This window comes from Eubalaena glacialis, chromosome 9, assembly GCF_028564815.1.
Source record: "Eubalaena glacialis isolate mEubGla1 chromosome 9, mEubGla1.1.hap2.+ XY, whole genome shotgun sequence".
In the NCBI taxonomy this organism is placed as follows: domain Eukaryota; kingdom Metazoa; phylum Chordata; class Mammalia; order Artiodactyla; family Balaenidae; genus Eubalaena; species Eubalaena glacialis.
In genome coordinates, this window is record NC_083724.1 from 123,897,507 (window position 1) to 123,917,205 (window position 19,699).

General features: G+C 36.2%; 1 protein-coding gene across 1 annotated transcript in view; it reads right to left on the reverse strand.

Moving 5' to 3' along the window:
* ANXA10 (annexin A10) overlaps positions 1 to 165 on the reverse strand; it is a 66,410-nt gene extending 66,245 nt beyond the window's left edge. The window contains exon 1 of the mRNA XM_061199506.1: positions 104 to 165. Coding sequence (XP_061055489.1) covers positions 104 to 121 — 18 coding nt within the window. The 5' untranslated portion in view covers positions 122 to 165. The remainder of the gene's footprint in view (positions 1 to 103) is intronic.
* Between the last annotated feature and the right edge of the window lie 19,534 nt (positions 166 to 19,699).

The following is a 19,699-nucleotide window of genomic DNA, read 5'->3' on the forward strand; positions in this document are numbered from 1 at the left end:
ATATTTCCTGTTGAAAATGTCAAGTCCTGCAAATGAAATTTTATAAACAAGGTTCAAATCTCAAAGGACTGGAAAGTTTTACAGAAATAGTCATTGTACTTACATAGTCTTCACAGAACATGTTGCTGATAGTGGTTAACTTCAGAGCAGTTCAAAAGGTCTTTGGTATGTGGTCAGATGAATAGACTTGTTTCACTGTGTCGCTAGAACAAAGTGAAGTTCACTGTTCAATCCAATTTAAATATGTCCACTGTCCACCTCAGTTTCTCAGGCAAGAAAACGAAGGGTCAGTTCTGGACACAGCAGGTCTCGAGACACAGCATTTATACTTAGCTACCAGTCACAGGTGAGTAGGCAGAATTTGTGCACAAAACAAATAGAACCAGTAGCCTAGCCCCTGGCCCCATGTTGATATAAGAAACATAAATTAGCGAACCAATGAAAGAAGTGTAATCTTTTGAGAAAGCTAGTGACTTATGGAAAGTAGGTTGATTAACCACGAAGTTAATGATTTATTTTCTGCTTTGTCGTTTTTTAACACCTAGACTCTTTCAGGTATTCAAGCCCCTAGCTTCATACTTGAAGTTGGTAGATTTTATGTGCATCTATACCATTCTCTAAATATTTTGAACTATTATGTATCCCGTCATATGTTAAAAAGTAATTGATTTAGGACAGAAATGATTACCCAGCAGGAAAAGTCTTTGGAGAAGTCATATATGCACCATCATTTTCACACTTTCATATATATATTATTTTAATATTTAACTTTATTACTTTTTAAGGAAATAAAATTTAAAAATACCTTCAACACCCAATATATTGTTAGGAAATATCTATAGTCATAAGTTTCATACATTATTCCAAAAATCACACGATAAATGTGTATTATATCATTTTACTGCTACTTGCCGTTTAGAGAACAATACAGTGTTCATTTAGTCTATAAAATTTTTAAAAGATTTTGAAGACAAATTAGGGATAAATAATTCTTGGTTGAAAGAACAGAGAATTATAAGTATTAACTGATCATCCATAACTCTAGGACCACTTTCCCCCAAATAAATCTGATGTTAAAATATGAAAAAATCATTAAGCAGGATGTTTTTATTTATTTATTTATTTATTATTGGTTGTGTTGGGTCTTCGTTTCTGTGCGAGGGCTTTCTCTAGTTGCCGTAAGTGGGGGCCACTCTTCATCGCGGTGCGCGGGCCTCTCACTATCGTGGCCTCTCTTGTTACGGAGCACAGGCTGCAGACGCGCAGGCTCAGTAATTGTGGCTCACGGGCCTAGTTGCTCCGCGGCATGTGGGATCTTCCCAAACCAGGGCTTGAACCCGTGTCCCCTGCATTGGCAGGCAGATTCTCAACCACTGCACCACCAGGGAAGCCCCAAGCAGGATGTTTTAATTTAATATATATATTATGAACAGAAAAATGTCTGATTTCTGCAGAGTTCAATGTATAATAGAATATGATTAACTTAATAATATACTTAGTACTATGAAAGATGTAAAGAAGCATGCCTGCTTTCAAGGAAGTTAAAATCTAGTAAGTCATACTATGTACATGTATGTGTGTGTATGCACATCTGTATTTGTGTCTGAATTTGATTCTTGTGTTCTTTCTGTGTAGATTTAGAGAGCATATGGTAATTACTAAATAATAGTTATATGTATAGGATTCAGAATTTTAAAACAAATTTATGATTATTTTCAAAGGTTGTCTGATTTATGGCTTTAATTATAGACTCAGTGTGACAATGTGAAATAAAAATTGTCAAAAAATTTGAAGCAAACATATGTTCTTTAAATATCAGATAATTGAGAGAAAAGAGATTTGATAATATTCCCTAATTTCCTGCCAAACAATTATTACTTACTGTTTATTTTTATTCATCATTATTTTATGATTTATCTTTCTTTAAAAAAAAATGTGCCCAGTTTAAACTATAATGTCTGGGATTTGTTTTGTAATAGTTCCTGCAAATAAAGGTTTGGGAGATATTAATCCCGTTTGGAAAAATCTTGAAAACTGTTCAGAAGATAGAAGCCCATTAGATAATTCTATTTTTTATGCATTTGAACATTTTCATAGTAAAATTTTAAACATTTTGCATTTAACTTATTTACTCATATTTAACTATGCTTTGAGTATCTGCTGTATGAAAAGGAATAAATGCAAACAATATAATATATTGTGTCTCTATATATAGAGACACCTGTATAAATTTATTTTTACCTGTATGAATTTATTTATACAGGTAAATTCAAGTGAAACAGTGTCTCTATGAGACACTGTTTCACTTGAATTTACCTGTATAAATAAATTTAATCCTCACAACGACTCTACGGGCTAGGTACTATTATCACCCATATTTTAGTGGGGAGAGCACTGAGGTACTGTGTAGTCAGAAAATGTGCCGAAGATCACACTCTAAAAAGGAGTAGAAATTTCAGCCTTGACAGTCCAGTGTCAGGACTTATAGCCTCAGCCTGTATGCTGTGCAGGTACTCTGTGAACCTCAATCTCTGTGCTGTGCAGGTACTCTGTGAATAAAGCAAGACAATTAAAAAGAAAAAAATTTAAAAAGCACATTTCTTGATTCAAAGGATTTATATTTTGATAGGTGGATAAAATTAATAGAATACAAGATGAGAAGCAGTAGGTGCCATGAGCAAGTTACATAAGACGTTATGGACAATTCCATGAGAGGCAAGTCCTTTTAGGCTGCAAGTAAATCCAGAAGCCTTCCCAGATGAAGTAGCATTTGAAATGTAGCTTAGAGATGGAAGGAGAGCCTTCCAGGTAGGGAAACCCAGAAACTAGCACTCACACGGATAGGGTAGGGAGGTGGAGGTCATGAAATGTGTACTGTCATTGTATCAGTTCTAAATCTGACCCTGAATAGTTAGTTATATATGGCCAACAATAAAATGCATTTTTTTCTGCTTCATTTTTTGGAGTTAAAATTCAACGTGATAGGCTCAAAGGAGAAGTACTAGCAGCATCCAATATCTTGGAATGAATATGTCCCCTGGTCATAAATCAATACATCCTGGATCAGAGAGGATCACATCATTTTAGCCAAATCAGTCTAAAAATACAGAATGACTTCTAGGCCAAGAAGACATTATCCTAACCTATCAAAGTTAATAATTTGTTTAAAAAAATAATGTGGATGAATCCAAAGGCAGGTGGGTCAGTTAGTAAAGCATAGACAAGTGGGGCAAGGATTGGTGGCACCCATGTAATAATTACATACTTAGATGGCACATCGGCCCAAGTACCAGGCATGTGGGGTCTTTTGCTAAGTGCAAATGCACTTATGCTTGTGGTAGATTGCATTATTGTTCACAATGATTCACTCTCTTCACTTCTGTTATATGGTGTGTATTATTTTTACGCCCCTTCGATTTGGGGTTTGGTCATGTGCCCTGCTTCAGCCAGTGGAATATGAGCAGGCAATTTTATAGTACATCTGAGCACAAACTTTTAGACACGTTGTAACTTTCTGTCCCTCTTTGCAAAAATAGTGTGTGCCAGAATAGAAGAAGCTTAAATGAGAGGCCAGGGGAGCAGCCTCTTAGATCTGCCTTAACTAACTAACGCAGTCTCAGTTTTGGCAATAGTCGTCCTAGTCTCAACATTAACTTTACGATTTTTATCTTCTGATAACTATTCAGCAGCGATCTTCTAGATGAAATTTGAATGCCTATGTAGTGCGCCATACCAAACAAGCATTTAATCCTCCTGAGTGTCTAATTTCATATTATTCGTTCAGTTTATTAGCAAATATTTATTAGGCAGCTAACGTGTGCCTGGAGATGCACGGGGTGCTTGGGTACTTCATTGAACAAGACAAAGATCCCTGCCTTGTGGTGCTTTTATTTATTAATGAATAATTTGGTATTTTTATTTTATATGTGATTCAAAAAAGTGTAATTAATGTATGTTGTTTGATGCAGGCTTATGCACACTCGTGTATAATGATGCTCCCCCTTGAGCAGTACTAACTGCCGGCAACATTATAAGAAGGCAGCTCTAAATAGCACAGATTTCCTTCCCGTTAGGCAGTGGTCTTCAAACCATTTGGCATCAGTGAATTTTGAAAAACTATGTACCTCTTTATCCTTTTAAAAATGTGGCATATAAACACTTTAATTCAAGATGAGATAGTTGCAGTTTGGTTTTTAGTCCTCCAAAAGCATTCAGTGAGATCCAAAACCGAGAGCAATTCAACGCCCACAATCATTCACATAAAAATGTGCTACAAGACCGTGTTTAACAGTTGAATATTTAGCATCTTCCCTCTCTCTCTCTGAACCCCTATTTCCATTTTGTTTCCCTTATGTTTATCATGAGGTGATTTATGTTTGAATATCTTTTGAATATCTTTTGAGGTCACCTTATCATTTATTTACAAATTATGTATATACATTTTTTTCTCTAATCTTGCCTGTAATGATTTCTATTTTTATTTACATCTGGAAGCCACTGGCTCTTTTCCACGAATCTTTGCTAATTTTCATAAGTAACTTTAATATAAATTATCTACAAGTAACTGTATCCGTTTAAAGTGTATTATTTGGTGGGTTTTGAAGGTGTACGCATCTGTGAAACTAAATCCACAATCAAGGTTCAGGTCATTTCCACCAGCCGTGATGTTTTCCCACCTCCCTCCTGAAGTTTCTCCCCTCATCCAGGAAACCTCTTGCCCCAGGAAACCACTGGTCTGTCTTCTGCAGCTATAGATTAGTTTGCTTTACCTAGAATTTCATATAAATAGAATCGTATGATATGTATTCATTTTTTCAGCATATTTTTGAGATTCATTTATATTGTGTTTATATCAAGAGCTCCTTTCTATTTATTTATTGCTGAGTAATATTCCATTGTATGGATATACTACATATTATCTACCCACTTACCTGATAATTATCTGCTGTTATAAATAAAAATGCCTTCATGCCAACACTTGACATTATCATCTTTTAAAATTTTAGTCATCTAATTGTGTAGTTATATCACATTGTGATTCTAATGTGCAAATTCTTTTTGACTAAGAATACAGAATATCTTTTCATATGCTAAATGGCCATTTTTACATCTTCTTATATAAATTGTTCAGATCTTATATCCATTTTCCAACTGAGTTGATGGTTTTAGTGTTGAGTTTCAAGAGATCTTTGTACATTCTAAATACACATTCCTTATCAGCTGTGATTTACAAATTCTTGCTCTCAGTGTATGCCTTGTCTTTTCATTTGTGAAATGGTGTCTTACGATAGGAAAGACTTCTTTGTTTATTTTTAATAATTGGAAAAAGTCCAATTAATAATTTTTAACTCATATTTTTTTACTCAAAGATTTTTGCCTACTCCAATGTCACAAGGTTTCTTTTAGAAGTTTATAGTTATATCTCTTACGATACACATGATGAGTACTCAAATTTGTATGGTATAAAGTAGAAGTCATGTCTCATCTTTTTCCCCATAGGGAAACTCAGTTGTTACAGCACAATTTGTTTAAAAGATTTTCTTTTCCCCATTGATTTATCCTGGCACTTTGGTCAAACATTATTTTACCATATATGTGTGGGTCTAGTATTGACTCTATATTATGCTCCATTGCTCTAAATCAGTGATCTTTCACCAGTACCACACTGTCTTAATGAATAACTGTACTCTATAATAAGTGTGGAAATCAAGCAATGTGAGTTCTCCAACTTTACTGGTGTCCCCCTCCGCCACCCCTTCCTTCTCCTCCTCGTCCTCTTCATCCTTCTTTAATTGCTTTGGCTTCTGTAAGTTATTTCCGTTATTTTATGAGTTTTAAAACAGCTTGTCAATTTCTTCAAAAAAGCCTGCTGGAAGCTTGATTGAGATTGCACTGAACTTATATTGGGTGGGCCAAAAGGTTTTTTCCAGTAGAATGGCTCTAGTAGCAGTTAGTTGTCTTTAACTTCATTCGAAACAATTTCGTTAGATTGTATGTGACAGCTGTCACATCAGCGTGCATTTAAAAAAAGACTTATCAAAATTGGTGAATTTTTGTGTAGCCATTTTAATATTGAAGATGGAAGAAAAAAGTAACATTTTCGGCATATTATGCTTGATTATTTCAAGAAAGGTGAAAACGCAACTGAAACTACTCATTGTAGTTTTGATTTGCATTTCTCTAATAATTAGTGATGTTGAGCAGCCTTTCATGTACTTTTTGGCCATCTGTATGTCTTCTTTGGAGAAATGTCTATTTAGGTTTTCTGCCCATTTTTGGATTGGGTTGTTTGTTTCTTTAATATTGAGCTGCATGAGCTGTTTATATATTTTGGAGATTAATCCTTTGTCCGTTGATTCATTTGCAAATATTTTCTCCCATTTTGAGGGTTGTCTTTTCGTCTTGTTTATGGTCTCCTTTGCTGTGCAAAAGCTTTTAAGTTTCATTAGGTCTCATTTGTTTATTTTTGTTTTTATTTCCATTACTCTAGGAGGTGGATCAAAAAAGATCTTGCTGTGATTTGTGTCAAAGAGTGTTCTTCCTGTGTTTTCCTCTAAGAGTTTTATAGTGTCCGGTCTTACATTTAGGTCTTGAATCCATTTTCAGTTTATTTTTGTGTATGGTGTTAGGGAGTGTTCTAATTTCATTCCTTTCCATGTAGCTGTCCAGTTTTCGCAGCACCACTTATTGAAGAGACTGTCTTTTCTCCATTGTATATTCTTGCCTCCTTTGTCGTAGATTAGTTGACCATAGGTGCGTGGGTTTATCTCTGGGCTTTCTATCTTGTTCCATTGATCTGTGTTTCTGTTTTTGTGCCAGTACCGTATTGTCTTGATTACTGTAGCTTTGTAGGATAGTCTGAAGTCAAGGAGTCTGATACCTCCACCTCCGTTTTTTTCCCTCAAGACTGCTTTGGCTATTCGGGGTCTTTTGTGTCTCCATACAAATTTTAAGATTTTTTGTTCTAGTTCTGTAAAAAATGCCATTGGTAATTTGATAGGGATTGCATTGAATCTGCTGATTGCTTTGGGTAGTATAGTCATTTTCACAATATTGAGTCTTCCAATCCAAGAACATGGTATACCTCTCCGTCTGTTGGTATCATCTTTAATTTCTTTCATCAGTGTCTTATAGTTTTCTGCATACAGGTCTTTTGTCTCCCGAGGTAGGTTTATTCCTAGGTATTTTATTCTTTTTGTTGCAATGGTAAATGGGAGTGTTTCCTTAATTTCTCTTTCAGATTTTTCATCATTAGTGTATAGGAATGCAAGAGATTTCTGGGCATTAATTTTGTATCCTGCAACTTTACCAAATTCATTGATTAGCTCTAGTAGTTTTCTGGTGGCATTTTTAGGATTCTCTATGTACAGTATCATGTCTTCTGCAAACAGTGACAGTTTTACTTCTTCTTTTCCAATTTGTATTCCTTTTCTTTCTTTTTCTTCTCTGATTGCCATGGCTAGGACTTCCAAAACTATGTTGAATAATAGTGGTGAGAGTGGACATCCTTGTCTTGTTCCTGATCTTAGAGTAAATGCTTTCAGTTTTTCACCATTGAGAATGATGTTTGCTGTGGGTTTGTCTTATATGGCCTTTATTATGTTGAGGTAGGTTCCCTCTATGCCCACTTTCTGGAGAGTTTTTATCATAAATGGGTGTTGAATTTTGTCAAAAGCTTTTTCTGCATCTATTGAGATGATCATATGGTTTTTATTCTTCAGTTTGTTAATATGGTATATCACATTGATTGATTTGCATATATTGTAGAATCCTTGCATCCCTGGGATAAATCCCACTTGATCATGGTGTATGATCCTTTTAATGTGTTGATGGATTCTGTTTGCTAGTATTTTGTTGAGGATTTTTGCATCTATATTCATGAGTGATATTGGTCTGTAATTTTCTTTTTTTGCAGTGTCTTTGTCTGGTTTTGGTATCAGGGTGATGGTGGCCTCATAGAATGAGTTTGGGAGTGTTCCTTCCTCTGCCATTTTTTGGAAGAGTTTGAGAAGGATGGGTGTTAGCTCTTCTCTAAATGTTTGACAGAATTCACCTGTGAAGCCATCTGGTCGTGTACTTTTGTTTGTTGGAAAATTTTTAATCACAGTTTCCATTTCATTACTTGTGATTGGTCTGTTCATATTTTCTATTTCTTCCTGGTTCAGTCTTGGAAGGTTGTACCTTTCTAAGAATTTGTCCCTTCCTTCCAGGTTGTCCATTTTATTGGCATAGAGTTGCTTGTAGTAGTCTGTTAGGATGCTTTGTATTTCTGTGGTGTCTGTTGTAACTTCTCCTTTTTCATTTCTAATTTTATTGATTTGAGTCATCTCCCTCTTTTTCTTGATGAGTCTGGCTAATGGTTTATCAATTTTGTTTATCTTCTCAAAGAACCAGCTTTTAGTTTTATTGATCTTTGCTATTTTTTTCTTTGTTTCCATTTCATTTATTTCTACTCTGATCTTTGTGATTTCTTTCCTTCTGCTTACTTTGGGTTTTGTTTGTTCTTCTTTCTCTAGTTCCTTTAGGTGTAAGGTTAGATTGTTTATTTGAGATTTTTCTTGTTTCTTGAGGTAGGCTTGTATAGCTATAAACTTCCCTCTTAGAACTGCTTTTGCTGCATCCCATAGGTTTTGGATCATTGTGTTTTTGTTGTCATTTGTCTCTAGGTATTTTTTGATTTCCTCTTTGATTTCTTCCGTGATCTCTTGGTTATTTAGTAATGTATTTTTTAGGCTCCATGTGTTTGTGTTTTTTACATTTTTTCCCCTGTAATTGATTTCCAATCTCATAGCGTTGTGGTCAGAAAAGATGCTTGATATGATTTCAATTTTCTTAAATTTATTGAGGCTTGATTTGTGGCCCAAGATGTGATCTATCGTGGAGAATGTTCCATGCGCACTTGAGAAGAAAGTGTAATCTGCTGGTTTTGGATGGAATGTCATATAAATATCAATTAAATCTATCTGATCTATTGTGTCATTTAAAGCTTGTGTTTCCTTATTTATTTTCTGTTTGGATGATCTGTCCATTGGTGTAAGTGAGGTGTTAAAGTCCCCCACTATTACTGTGTTACTATCGATTTCCTCTTTTATAGCTGTTAGCAGTTGCCTTATGTATTGAGGTGTGCCTATGTTGGGTGCATATATATTTATAATTGTTATATCTTCTTCTTGGATTGATCCCTTGATCATTATGTAGTGTCGTTCCTTGTCTCTTGTAACTTTCTTTATTTTAAAGTCTATTTTATCTGATATGAGTATTGCTACTCTAGCTTTCTTTTGAATTCCATTTGCATGGAATATCTTTTTCCATCCCCTCACTTTCAGTCTGTATGTGTCCCTAGGTCTGAAGTGGGTCTCTTGTAGACAGCATATCGATGGGTCTTGTGTTTGTATCCGTTCAGCAAGCCTGTGTCTTTTGGCTGGAGCATTAATCCATTCACGTTTAAGGTAATTATCGATATGTATGTTCCTATGACCATTTTCTTAATTGTTTTGGGTTTGTTTTTGTAGGTCCTTTTCTTCTCTTGTGTTTCCCACTTAGAGAAGTTCCTTTAGCATTTGTTGTAGAGCTGGTTTGGTGGTGCTGAATTCTGTTAGCTTTGGCTTGTCTGTAAAGCTTTTGATTTCTCCATCGAATCTGAATGAGATCCTTGCTGGGTAGAGTAATCTTGGTTGTAGGCTCTTCCCTTTCATCACTTTAAGTATATCATGCCACTCCCTTCTGGCTTGTAGAGTTTCTGCTGAGAAATCAGCTGTTAACCTTATGGGAGTTCCCTTGTATGTTATTTGTTATTTTCCCTCCTGCTTTCAAGAATTTTTCTTTATCTTTAATTTTTACCAATTTGATTACTATGTGTCTCAGCGTTTTTCTCCTTGGGTTTATCCTGTATGGGACTCTCTGTGCTTCCTGGACTTGGGTGGCTATTTCCTTTCCCATGTTAAGGAAGTTTTCGACTATAATCTCTTCAGAAATTTTCTCTGGTCCTTTCTCTCTCTCTCCTCCTTCTGGGACTCCTATAATGTGAATGTTGTGTTTAATGTTGTCCCAGAGGTCTCTTAGGCTGCCTTCATTTCTTTTCATTCTTTTTTCTTTATTCTATTCCGCAGCAGTGAATTCCAGCATTCTGTCTTCCAGGTCACTTATCCGTTCTTCTGCCTCAGTTATTCTGCTATTGATTCCTTCTAGTGTAGTTTTCATTTCAGTTATTGTATTGTTCATCTCTGTTTGTTTGTTCTTTACTTCTTCTGGGTCTTTGTTAAACATTTCTTTCATCTTCTCGATCTTTGCCTGCATTCTTTTTCCGAGGTCCTGGGTCATCTTCACTGTCATTATTCTGAATTCTTTTTCTGGAAGGTTGCCTATCTCCACTTCACTTAATTGTTTTTTTGGGGTTTTATCTTGTTCCTTCATCTGGTACATAGCCTTCTGCCTTTTCATCTTGTCTGTCTTTCTGTGAATGTGGTTTTTGTTCCATAGGCTGCAGGCTTTTAGTTCTTCTTGCTTCTGCTGTCTGCCCTCTGTATAAATTTGTCTTAATAGAAAAAATTTCAATTCCCTGGAAGACTGTAAATGGCACCTGGAACAGTTCTTTGCTCAAAACAATAAAAAGTTTTCGAATATGGAATTATGAAGTTGCCTGAAAAATGGCAGAAGGTAGTGGAAAAAAGGGTGAATATGATGTTCAATAAAGTTCTTGGTGAAAATGAAAAATGTGTTTTTTATTTTTACTTAAAAACCGAAGGCATTTTTTGGCCAACACAATAGATTCATTTGGAGGAAAAATAGTTTCTTTAAAAATATGTAATCTTCTGATTCATGAACGTAGTGTATTTCTCAATTTATTAAACTCTACTTTATTTCATGAGTATTTATTGTTTTCTCTGCATTTATTTTAAATTTTTCTGAAATAACACATTTTATAATTCCATGAAAATCATATTGTATTTGTTATTTAAATTTACAATTATTTAGTAATAATAATTGGGTATACTACTGATTTGTGATATTTACATTTAACTCTGTGACTTTGCTAAGCTGACTTGTTAGTTTTTGCAGCTCTTTTGTAAATTTTTTAGGGTGTTCTACAAATACAGTCAGGCCAATTTGAAAGAAAAAATAGTTTCACCCCTTCCTCTCCAGTCTGTGTGTCTTTTAAAAAATTTGTTTTTGTTATTTTATTGGGTAGGAATTTAGTATAATGTGGAATAAATGAGAGAGCTGGCATCCTAACTGTTCATGAGTCTTAGAGGGAAGCACTCAGTTTTTCTTCATTAAATACATTATTAGCTTATTGGTCTTTAATAGATTTCTTTTTAATTTGAGGAAGTCTCTTTCTAGTCATAGTTTACTAGCAGATTCTTTTTTTAAGCAAGAATGATTAGTGGATTTTTAAAATTTCTTTTTCTGAAACAAACTATTAAGATAATCAAATGGATTGTTTCTTTTTTTTAAAATTGCAGTGTAGTTTATTTACAATGTTGTGCCTATCTGCTGTGCAGCAAAGTGACTCAGTTATACACATATATACACTCTTTTTTAAATATTCTTTTCCTTTATGGTTTATCCCAGGAGATTGGATACAGTTCCCTGTGCTCTACAATTGGACTTTGTTGTTTTTCCATTCTATATGTAATAGTTTGCATCTGCTAATCCCAAACTCCCAGTCCATCCCTCCCCTCCCCCCTGGCAACCACAAGTCTGATCTCTATGTCTGTGAGTCTGTTTCTGTTTCGTAGATAGCTTCATTTTTGTCCTATTTTAGATTCCACATATAAGTGATATCATATGGTATTTGTCTTTCTCTGTCTGACGTACTTCACTTAGCATGATAATCTCTAGTTGCACTTATGTTGCTGAAAATGGCATTATTTCATTCTTTTTTATGGCTGAGTAGTATTCCATCGTATATACATACCACATCTTCTTTACCCATTCATCTGTTGATGGACATTTATGTTGTTTCCATGTTTTGGCTATTGTGAATAGTGCTGCTATGAACATTAGGGTGCATGTTTATTTTTGAATTACAGTTTTGTCCAGATATATGCCCAGTAGTGGGATAGCTGGATCATATGGTAGCTCTATTTTTAGTTTTCTGAGGAACCTCCATACTGTTCTCCATAGTGGCTGCACCAACTTACATACCCACCAACAGTGTAGGTGGGTTCCCTTTTTTTTTTTTTAACATCTTTATTGGAGTATAATTGCTTTACAATGGTGTGTTAGTTGCTGCTTTATAACAAAGTGAATCAGCTATCCATATACATATATCCCCATATCTCTTCCCTCTTGCGTCTCCCTCCCACCCTCCCTACCCCACCCCTCTAGGTGGTCACAAAGCACCAAGCTGGTCTCCCTGTGCTATGCAGCTGCTTCCCACTAGCTATCTATTTTACATTTGGTAGTATATATAAGTCCATTCCACTCTCTCACTTTGTCCCGGCTTACCCTTCCCTATCCCCCTGTCCTCAAGTCCATTCTCTACATCTGTGTCTTTATTCCTGTCCTGCCCCTATGTTCTTCAGAACCTTTTTTTTTTTTTTTAGATTCCATATATATGTGTTAACATATGGTATTTGTTTTTCTCTGACTTACTTCACTCTGTATGACAGACTCTAGGTCCATCCACCTCACTACAAATAACTCAATTTCATTTCTTTTTATGGTTAATATTCCATTGTATATATGTGCCACATCTTCTTTATCCATTCATCTGTCGATGGACACTTAGGTTGCTTCCATGTCCTGGCTATTGTAAATAGTGCTGCAGTAAACACTGTGGTACACGACTCTTTTTGAATTACGGTTTTCTTACGGTATATGCCCAGTAGTGGGATTGCTGGGTCGTGTGGTAGTTCTGTTTTTAGTTTTTTAAGGAAGCTCCATACTGTTCTCCATAGTGGCTGTATCAATTTACATTCCCACCAACAGTGCAAGAGGGTTCCCTTTTCTCCACACCCTCTGCAGCATTTATTGTTTGTAGATTTTTTGATGATGGCCATTCTGACTGGTGTGAGTTGATACCTCATTGTAGTTTTGATTTGCATTTCTCTAATGATGAGTGATGTTGAGCATCCTTTCATGTGTTTGTTGGCAACCTGTGTATCTTCTTTGGAGAGATGTCTGTTTAGGTCTTCTGCCCATTTTTGGATTGGGTTGTTTGTTTTTTTGATACTGAGCTGCATGAGTTGCTTATAAATTTTGGAGATTAATCCTCTGTCAGTTGCTTCATTTGCAAATATTTTTTCCCATTCTGAGGGTTGTCTTTTCATCTTGTTTATGTTTTCCTTTGTGGTGCAAAAGCTTTTAAGTTTCATTAGGTCCCATTTGTTTATTTTTGTTTTTATTTCCATTTCTCTAGGAGGTGGGTCAAAAAGGATCTTGCTGTGATGTATGTCATAGAGTGTTCTGCCTATGTTTTCCTCTAAGAATTTGATAGTGTCTGGCCTTACATTTAGGTCTTTAATCCATTTTGAGTTTATTTTTGTGTATGGTGTTAGGGAGTGTTCTAATTTCATTCTTTTCCATGTAGCTGTCCAGTTTTCCCAGCACCACTTATTGAAGAGGCTGTCTTTTCTCCATTGTATATTCTTGTCTCCTTTATCAAAAATAAGGTGACGATATGTGCATGGGTTTAGCTCTGGGCTTTCTATCCTGTTCCATTGATCTGTATTTCTGTTTTTGTGCTAGTACCATACTGTCTTGATTACTGTAGCTTTGTAGTATAGTCTGAAGTCTGGGAGCCTGATTCCTCCAGCTCCATTTTTCGTTCTCAAGATTGCTTTGGCTATTCGGGGTCTTTTGTGTTTCCATACAAATTGTGAAATTTTTTGTTCTAGTTCTGTGAAAAATGCCATTGGTAGTTTGATAGGGATTGCCCTGAATCTGTAGATTGCTTTGGGTAGTATAGTCATTTTCACAATATTGATTCTTCCAATCCAAGAACATGGTATATCTCTCCATCTGTTTGTATCACCTTTAATTTCTTTTATCAGTGTCTTATAGTTTTCTGCATACAGGTCTTTTGTCTCCTTAGGTAGGTTTATTCCTAGGTATTTTATTCTTTTTGTTGCAGTGGTAAATGGGAGTGTTTCCTTAATTTCTCTTTCAGATTTTTCATTAGTGTATAGGAATGCAAGTGATTTCTGTGCATTAATTTTGTATCCTGCTACTTTACCAAATTCATTGATTAGCTCTAGTAGTTTTCTGGTAGTCTCTAGGATTCTCTATGTGTAGTATCATGTCATCTGCAAACAGTGACAGCTTTACATCTTCTTTTCCGATTTGGATTCCTTTCATTTCTTTTTCTTCTCTGATTGCTGTGGCTAAAACTTCCAGTACTATGTTGAATAATAGTGATGAGAGTGGACAACCTTGTCTTTTTCCTGATCTTAGAGGAAATGGTTTTGGTTTTTCACCATTGAGAACATAATATTTGTTATTTGTAGACTTTTAATGATGCCCATTCTGACTCGTGGGTGGTACCTCACTGTAGTTTTGATGTGCCTTTCTCTAATAGTTAGTGATGTTGAGCATCTTTTCATGTGCCTACTGGCCATGTGTATGTCTTCTTTGGAGAAATGTCTATTTAGGTCTTCTGCCCATTTTTCAGTTGGGTTGTTTGTTTTTTTGTTGTCGAGTTATATGAGCTGTTTGTATATTTTGGAGATTAAGTCCTTGTCGGTCACATCATTTCCAAGTACTTTCTCCCATTCCATAGGTTGTCTTTTAGATTTTTTTGTTTGTTTTATGGTTTCCTTTGCTGTACAAAAGCTTGTAAGTTTGATGAGGTCCTATTTGTTTATTTTTGTTTTTATTTCTATTGCCTTGGGAGACTGACCTAAGAAAACATTGGTGCGATTTATGTCAGAGAATGTGTTGCCTATGCTCTCTTCTAGGAGTTTTATGGATTGTCTTTTATCTTATTAGTTTGGTGAGTTATATTAATTAATTTTGAATGCTAAATTAACATGTATTCCTGGAAAAACCTCTGCTTGGCCATTATACATTATATTTTTAATATATTGTTGAATTTGCTAATATTTTCTTTAAAAAACTACATCTAATATTCATAAAGGATATGATATTTGTATCTTTTTTATAATGCTTTGTCTAGTTTTGTTATCAGAGTAATAGTGGCCTCATAAAATGTGATGGGAAGGATTTCTTTTTCTTCTATTTTCAACAGAATTTTAATACCATTTGTGTAATATTAACATTATTTCTTTAATATTTGATTGATTTCATCTGTGAAGCCCAACTTGTCTGGAATTCTTGGTAAAGTTTATTTTTTTATAGATACAATGTTAATAGCTATTCAAATTTCTATTTTTTTTTATGTTCAAATGTTTATAATAGGGGATTTGGAGTCTTTTTCCCTAAATTCATGTGTGGGCCCACTTAGAATCAGTTTCTATTGACTCTCTTCCTGGATTTGTGTCATACTTTGCTGTTTCTTGGAATGGCTAAAAAATTTTTAAAAATTTCCAGCTGCTATTCCAATCATAAACTCTCATTTCTGGTACTTTGCCCGTGTAAAACTATGTTTTGTTTGTTTGTTTGTTTTTGTTTTTATTGAGGTATAGTTGATTTACAATGTTGTGTTAGTTTCACGCATACAGTACAGTGATTCAGTTTGTGTGTGTGTGTGTGTGTATTCTTTTTCATATTCTTTTCCGTTATGGTTTATTACAGGATACTGAATATAGTTCCCTGTGCTATACAGTAGGTCCTTGTTGTTAATCTGTTTTATATGCAGTTGGGTGTATCTGTTAATCTCAAACTCTTAATTTACCCCTTCCCCACCCCCTTTCCCCTTTGGTAACCATAAATTTGTTTTCTATGTCTGTGAGTCTGTTTCTATTTTGTAAATAAGTTCATTTGTATCATATTTTAGATTCCACATATAAGTGATATCATATAATTTTCTTCTGCTGATTTGCATCATTGAAGGGGGTTTGAGAAGATCTGTAATCCAAAAGCCACAAATTCAGGACTGAAAGCCTCAAACTCACACATTTCTTACTATTTTAAGAGCTGTTTTTTCAGAGCAAAATTTCCTGCAGCCTCTGTCTGATTTTGGATAATTTCTACTGCCTTTACATTGTTGAATTTTTATTTCATCCGGTTCTATAATTGTTATCTATTATAATTTTTATCTAACGTGGTTGAGTCTACACAACCCTTTTACTGGGACACCATTCCTGGAAGTTCTCTCTTTATGCATTGAAATTTAATTATTAAAAATCCTATGAATGTAATCCTTTAAGTATTAAAATTGTTTCTTCTTTAAGGAGATTTCCTTAGAGTAATAGTGCACAATTTGTGAAAAACATAAATATTTTCAAGTATATTGTAATATAATGAGATAAATTATTTTCTCAAGTCCCCATGAGTGAATGTTACTGGTGGCTGGAATGAGAGAGTAATAGCATACATTCTGGTTTTTTAAAAATAAGTGTAAGCTTTGCAAAGCATATTCAGATAAGTATTTTGGTAGGAGTGGGAGAAGTTTTTTTTACAAGAATATAATTCAATTCTGTGAAGCTCTGATTAATATGAACATTGTGATGTATCACCAAAATATTTATCAGTTTATTAGTTGACAAATTTGGTTCAGAAGGATTTGCTCTTCAATCTTTATAATCATTCATCTCAATTTCTAGTAAATACACCAAAAAGCAAGACCTCTCTAATGACTATTAATTTTGCTCTTAGTACTTTCTTAGATATATCTTGTTGTCAGAGTTAAAATTAAACATAACTGGGGAAAGGCAACTCTGTAAACAGGAAAATTTTTAGTCAAATTGCTTCTGTCACCTCGTATCAAAGACCTATATATTTATACCAATGTTCAGTTTTCTTGGTTATCTTTAAGTCCCTTGAAAAGACTAGACAAATTGACAGAAGTCAGACACTGTAGAAGTATTAGATGTATTAGTCGCTAAATGTCATGTTTGAAAATAATTAAGTTTATAATTTACACTTTCACAGAATTAGAACAGCAGTGAACATCTGCAAGAAAGTAATTAACCTTAATCTGATGAAGCTGGTTTTCAAAATTCCTAGGCATTAGTCCCAGACTGCAGTGAGGGATATTTTGCCCTATATCTGTACATAAGTTGATATTCTTAAAATGAAGGTCTCTGTACTTTGCAGACATTGATAATAAGGATGTGAGTAACTACTGGGTCATTGAAAAGTTCCGGGATTACAAGTCATGGTAATAATTATTGCTAAGTGAATTTGTTTCCTATAAAATTCACATGTTTCTGTTATGTTGATCTAAACCTAATAAATATGTGGTTGAAACTTGTATGTGAAGAGTCACAATGAATAAGGAGACATACACAGAATAGAAGCACTGGATTGATGGGGTACAACACAAACATGTGACAGGGAACCTCGGGAGTGTGGGGACCAGCTCTGAAAAGCCACTCTTTTTAAGGCCTATTTCACATCTTCATTCCATCCAGCCCCTGCCCTACACTCTCCACCCTTCTTCCAGTTTTAGCTGAAACTGCTCTTGTTGTTTCATTGAGGAAACACCCATTAATGCAAATAGATAAGAACTTTTTCATCCATTCGCCATGCGCAGCCCTACCCTGTGTCTTCCCCACCCCCTTAGCGATGCTCACTGCTCCTGACCTGGGACCTTTCCACATCTGTATCCAAGCACTTGACTCGTACCTTCTTTCTCACTTACACGAGGTCTTTAATCTGGAAATTATCCCATTTCTGCTCAACATCATCATTTTATTCTCTTAATATTTCCATCAGCTGCAAAACACGTTATAGCAACTCTCATTTTAGAAAGCAAGCGACCAACCAAACAGAAAACAGCTTCCCTTGACTCCCCGTTCCCCTCCAGCCACATCTCCGTTTTCCTTCCCCCAAAGTTGGGAAGCTCCTTCCCAGGGTCCTCCATCCCCCTCTTTCCTCTTTCCTCTCATTTCAGTCAGCCCCTGCCCCCAACCGTGAAGCTGCCCTTGTCGTGAACAGTGGTCCTCTTTGCAAAGCTAGTGGCCTGGTCTGTCTTCTCATCTATTGGGAATGGTTGCCTTACCAACCCTTTTGGACGCCTGTTCTTCTCTTGCTCTTGGAGGGCCACTGTCTCCTGGTTTTACTCTGACTCTGCACTGGTTGCACTTTCTCAGTCTCCTGTTCTGGAAATTCCTTCTCTTCCCAACTTCTGTATTTGGAAATGTTCCCAGGATTAGTCTTTGTTCCTTTTCTGTTTCTATGTAAACACTTGTTCTAAATGGTCACATTTAATCCCTGAGCTTGAAAGCCATCCTCTACTTAGGAATCCCAATTTTACATCTTGTCCCTGAGCTCCAAAATGTTTATTCAGCACCCTCATTTGACCGTCTAAAATGTATCAAATAGGACCGTACCTTTTCTTCACATCACTGCAGACCTGCCCTTCCACGTGAGTCAGGGCCACCATGATCCACCCACAACCCACCGAGCTGCTCAAGCCGAGAATCTCCGTCTCACCCTTCGAAGCCTGTGTCTACCTCGAGTCACCCGCAGGTCCTGTTGGCTCTGCCTTTACGATGCACCCTGAATAGGATCATTGTATCCTCGTCCACCATGGCCACCTAATCCCAGCTAGACTTCTGCACACACCACCTCCCAGAGCTGCTTTGATGCTGTGCTTTACTGTACAGGGTCCATTCTCCACACAGGACCCAGAGTGAGTCAGACCCATCGCTCATCCCTTCAGAATCCTTCACTGCATTCTGACATTTCAGATAAAACCCGGACTTCTTCCCCAGTCATGCAAGGCTGTACGAGGCCTGGCCCTGACTGCCTTTCTGCCCTCTTGTCCGCCTCTTCTCCCACAGTTCATTCTTCCCAGACTAAAGGCCATTTCCCTGAGGTCCTGCAGACACCACGCTCACCACTTACTCAGAACCTTAACACAGGACATTTAAAGTTGCTCTTCATTTACGTAGACCCTTCCCTGTCTGCATGTTTTGACCAGGGTGGCTCTTTCTTCTTACCTAGAGCTCTGCTTAAATATTGCTTCCTTAGAAAAATATCTTACCTGGCCAACCTGTCTTTTTTTTTTTTTTTTTTTTTAAAGTATTTGTTTATTTATTTATTTATGGCTGTGTTGGGTCTTCGTTTCTGTGCGAGGGCTTTCTCTAGTTGCGGCGAGCGGGGGCCACTCTTCATCGCGGTGCGCGGGCCTCTCACTGTCGCGGCCTCTCTTGTTGTGGAGCACAGGCTCCAGACGCGCAGGCTCAGTAATTGTGGATCACGGACCTAGTTGCTCCGCGGCATGTGGGATCTTCCCAGACCAGGGCTCGAACCCGTGTCCCCTGCACTGGCAGGCAGATTCTCAACCACTGCGCCACCAGGGAAGCCCCAACCTGTCTTTAAAAAAAAATTTTTTTTTTATTGAAGTATAGTTGATTTACGGTGTTGTGTTAAATACTGCTGTACAGCAAAGTTATTCAGGTGTACATATATATATATACACGTTCTTTTTTAAAATATTCTTTTCCATTATGGTTTATCACAGGATATTGGATATAGTTCCCTGTGCTGTACAGTAGGACCTTGTTGTTTATCCATCCTACATATAATAGTTTGCATCTGCTAACCCCAAACTCCCACTCCATCCCTCCCCCACCCTGTCCCCTTTAGGCCAACCTGTTTTTCATAGACCCTTCCTCTTGCATCACTA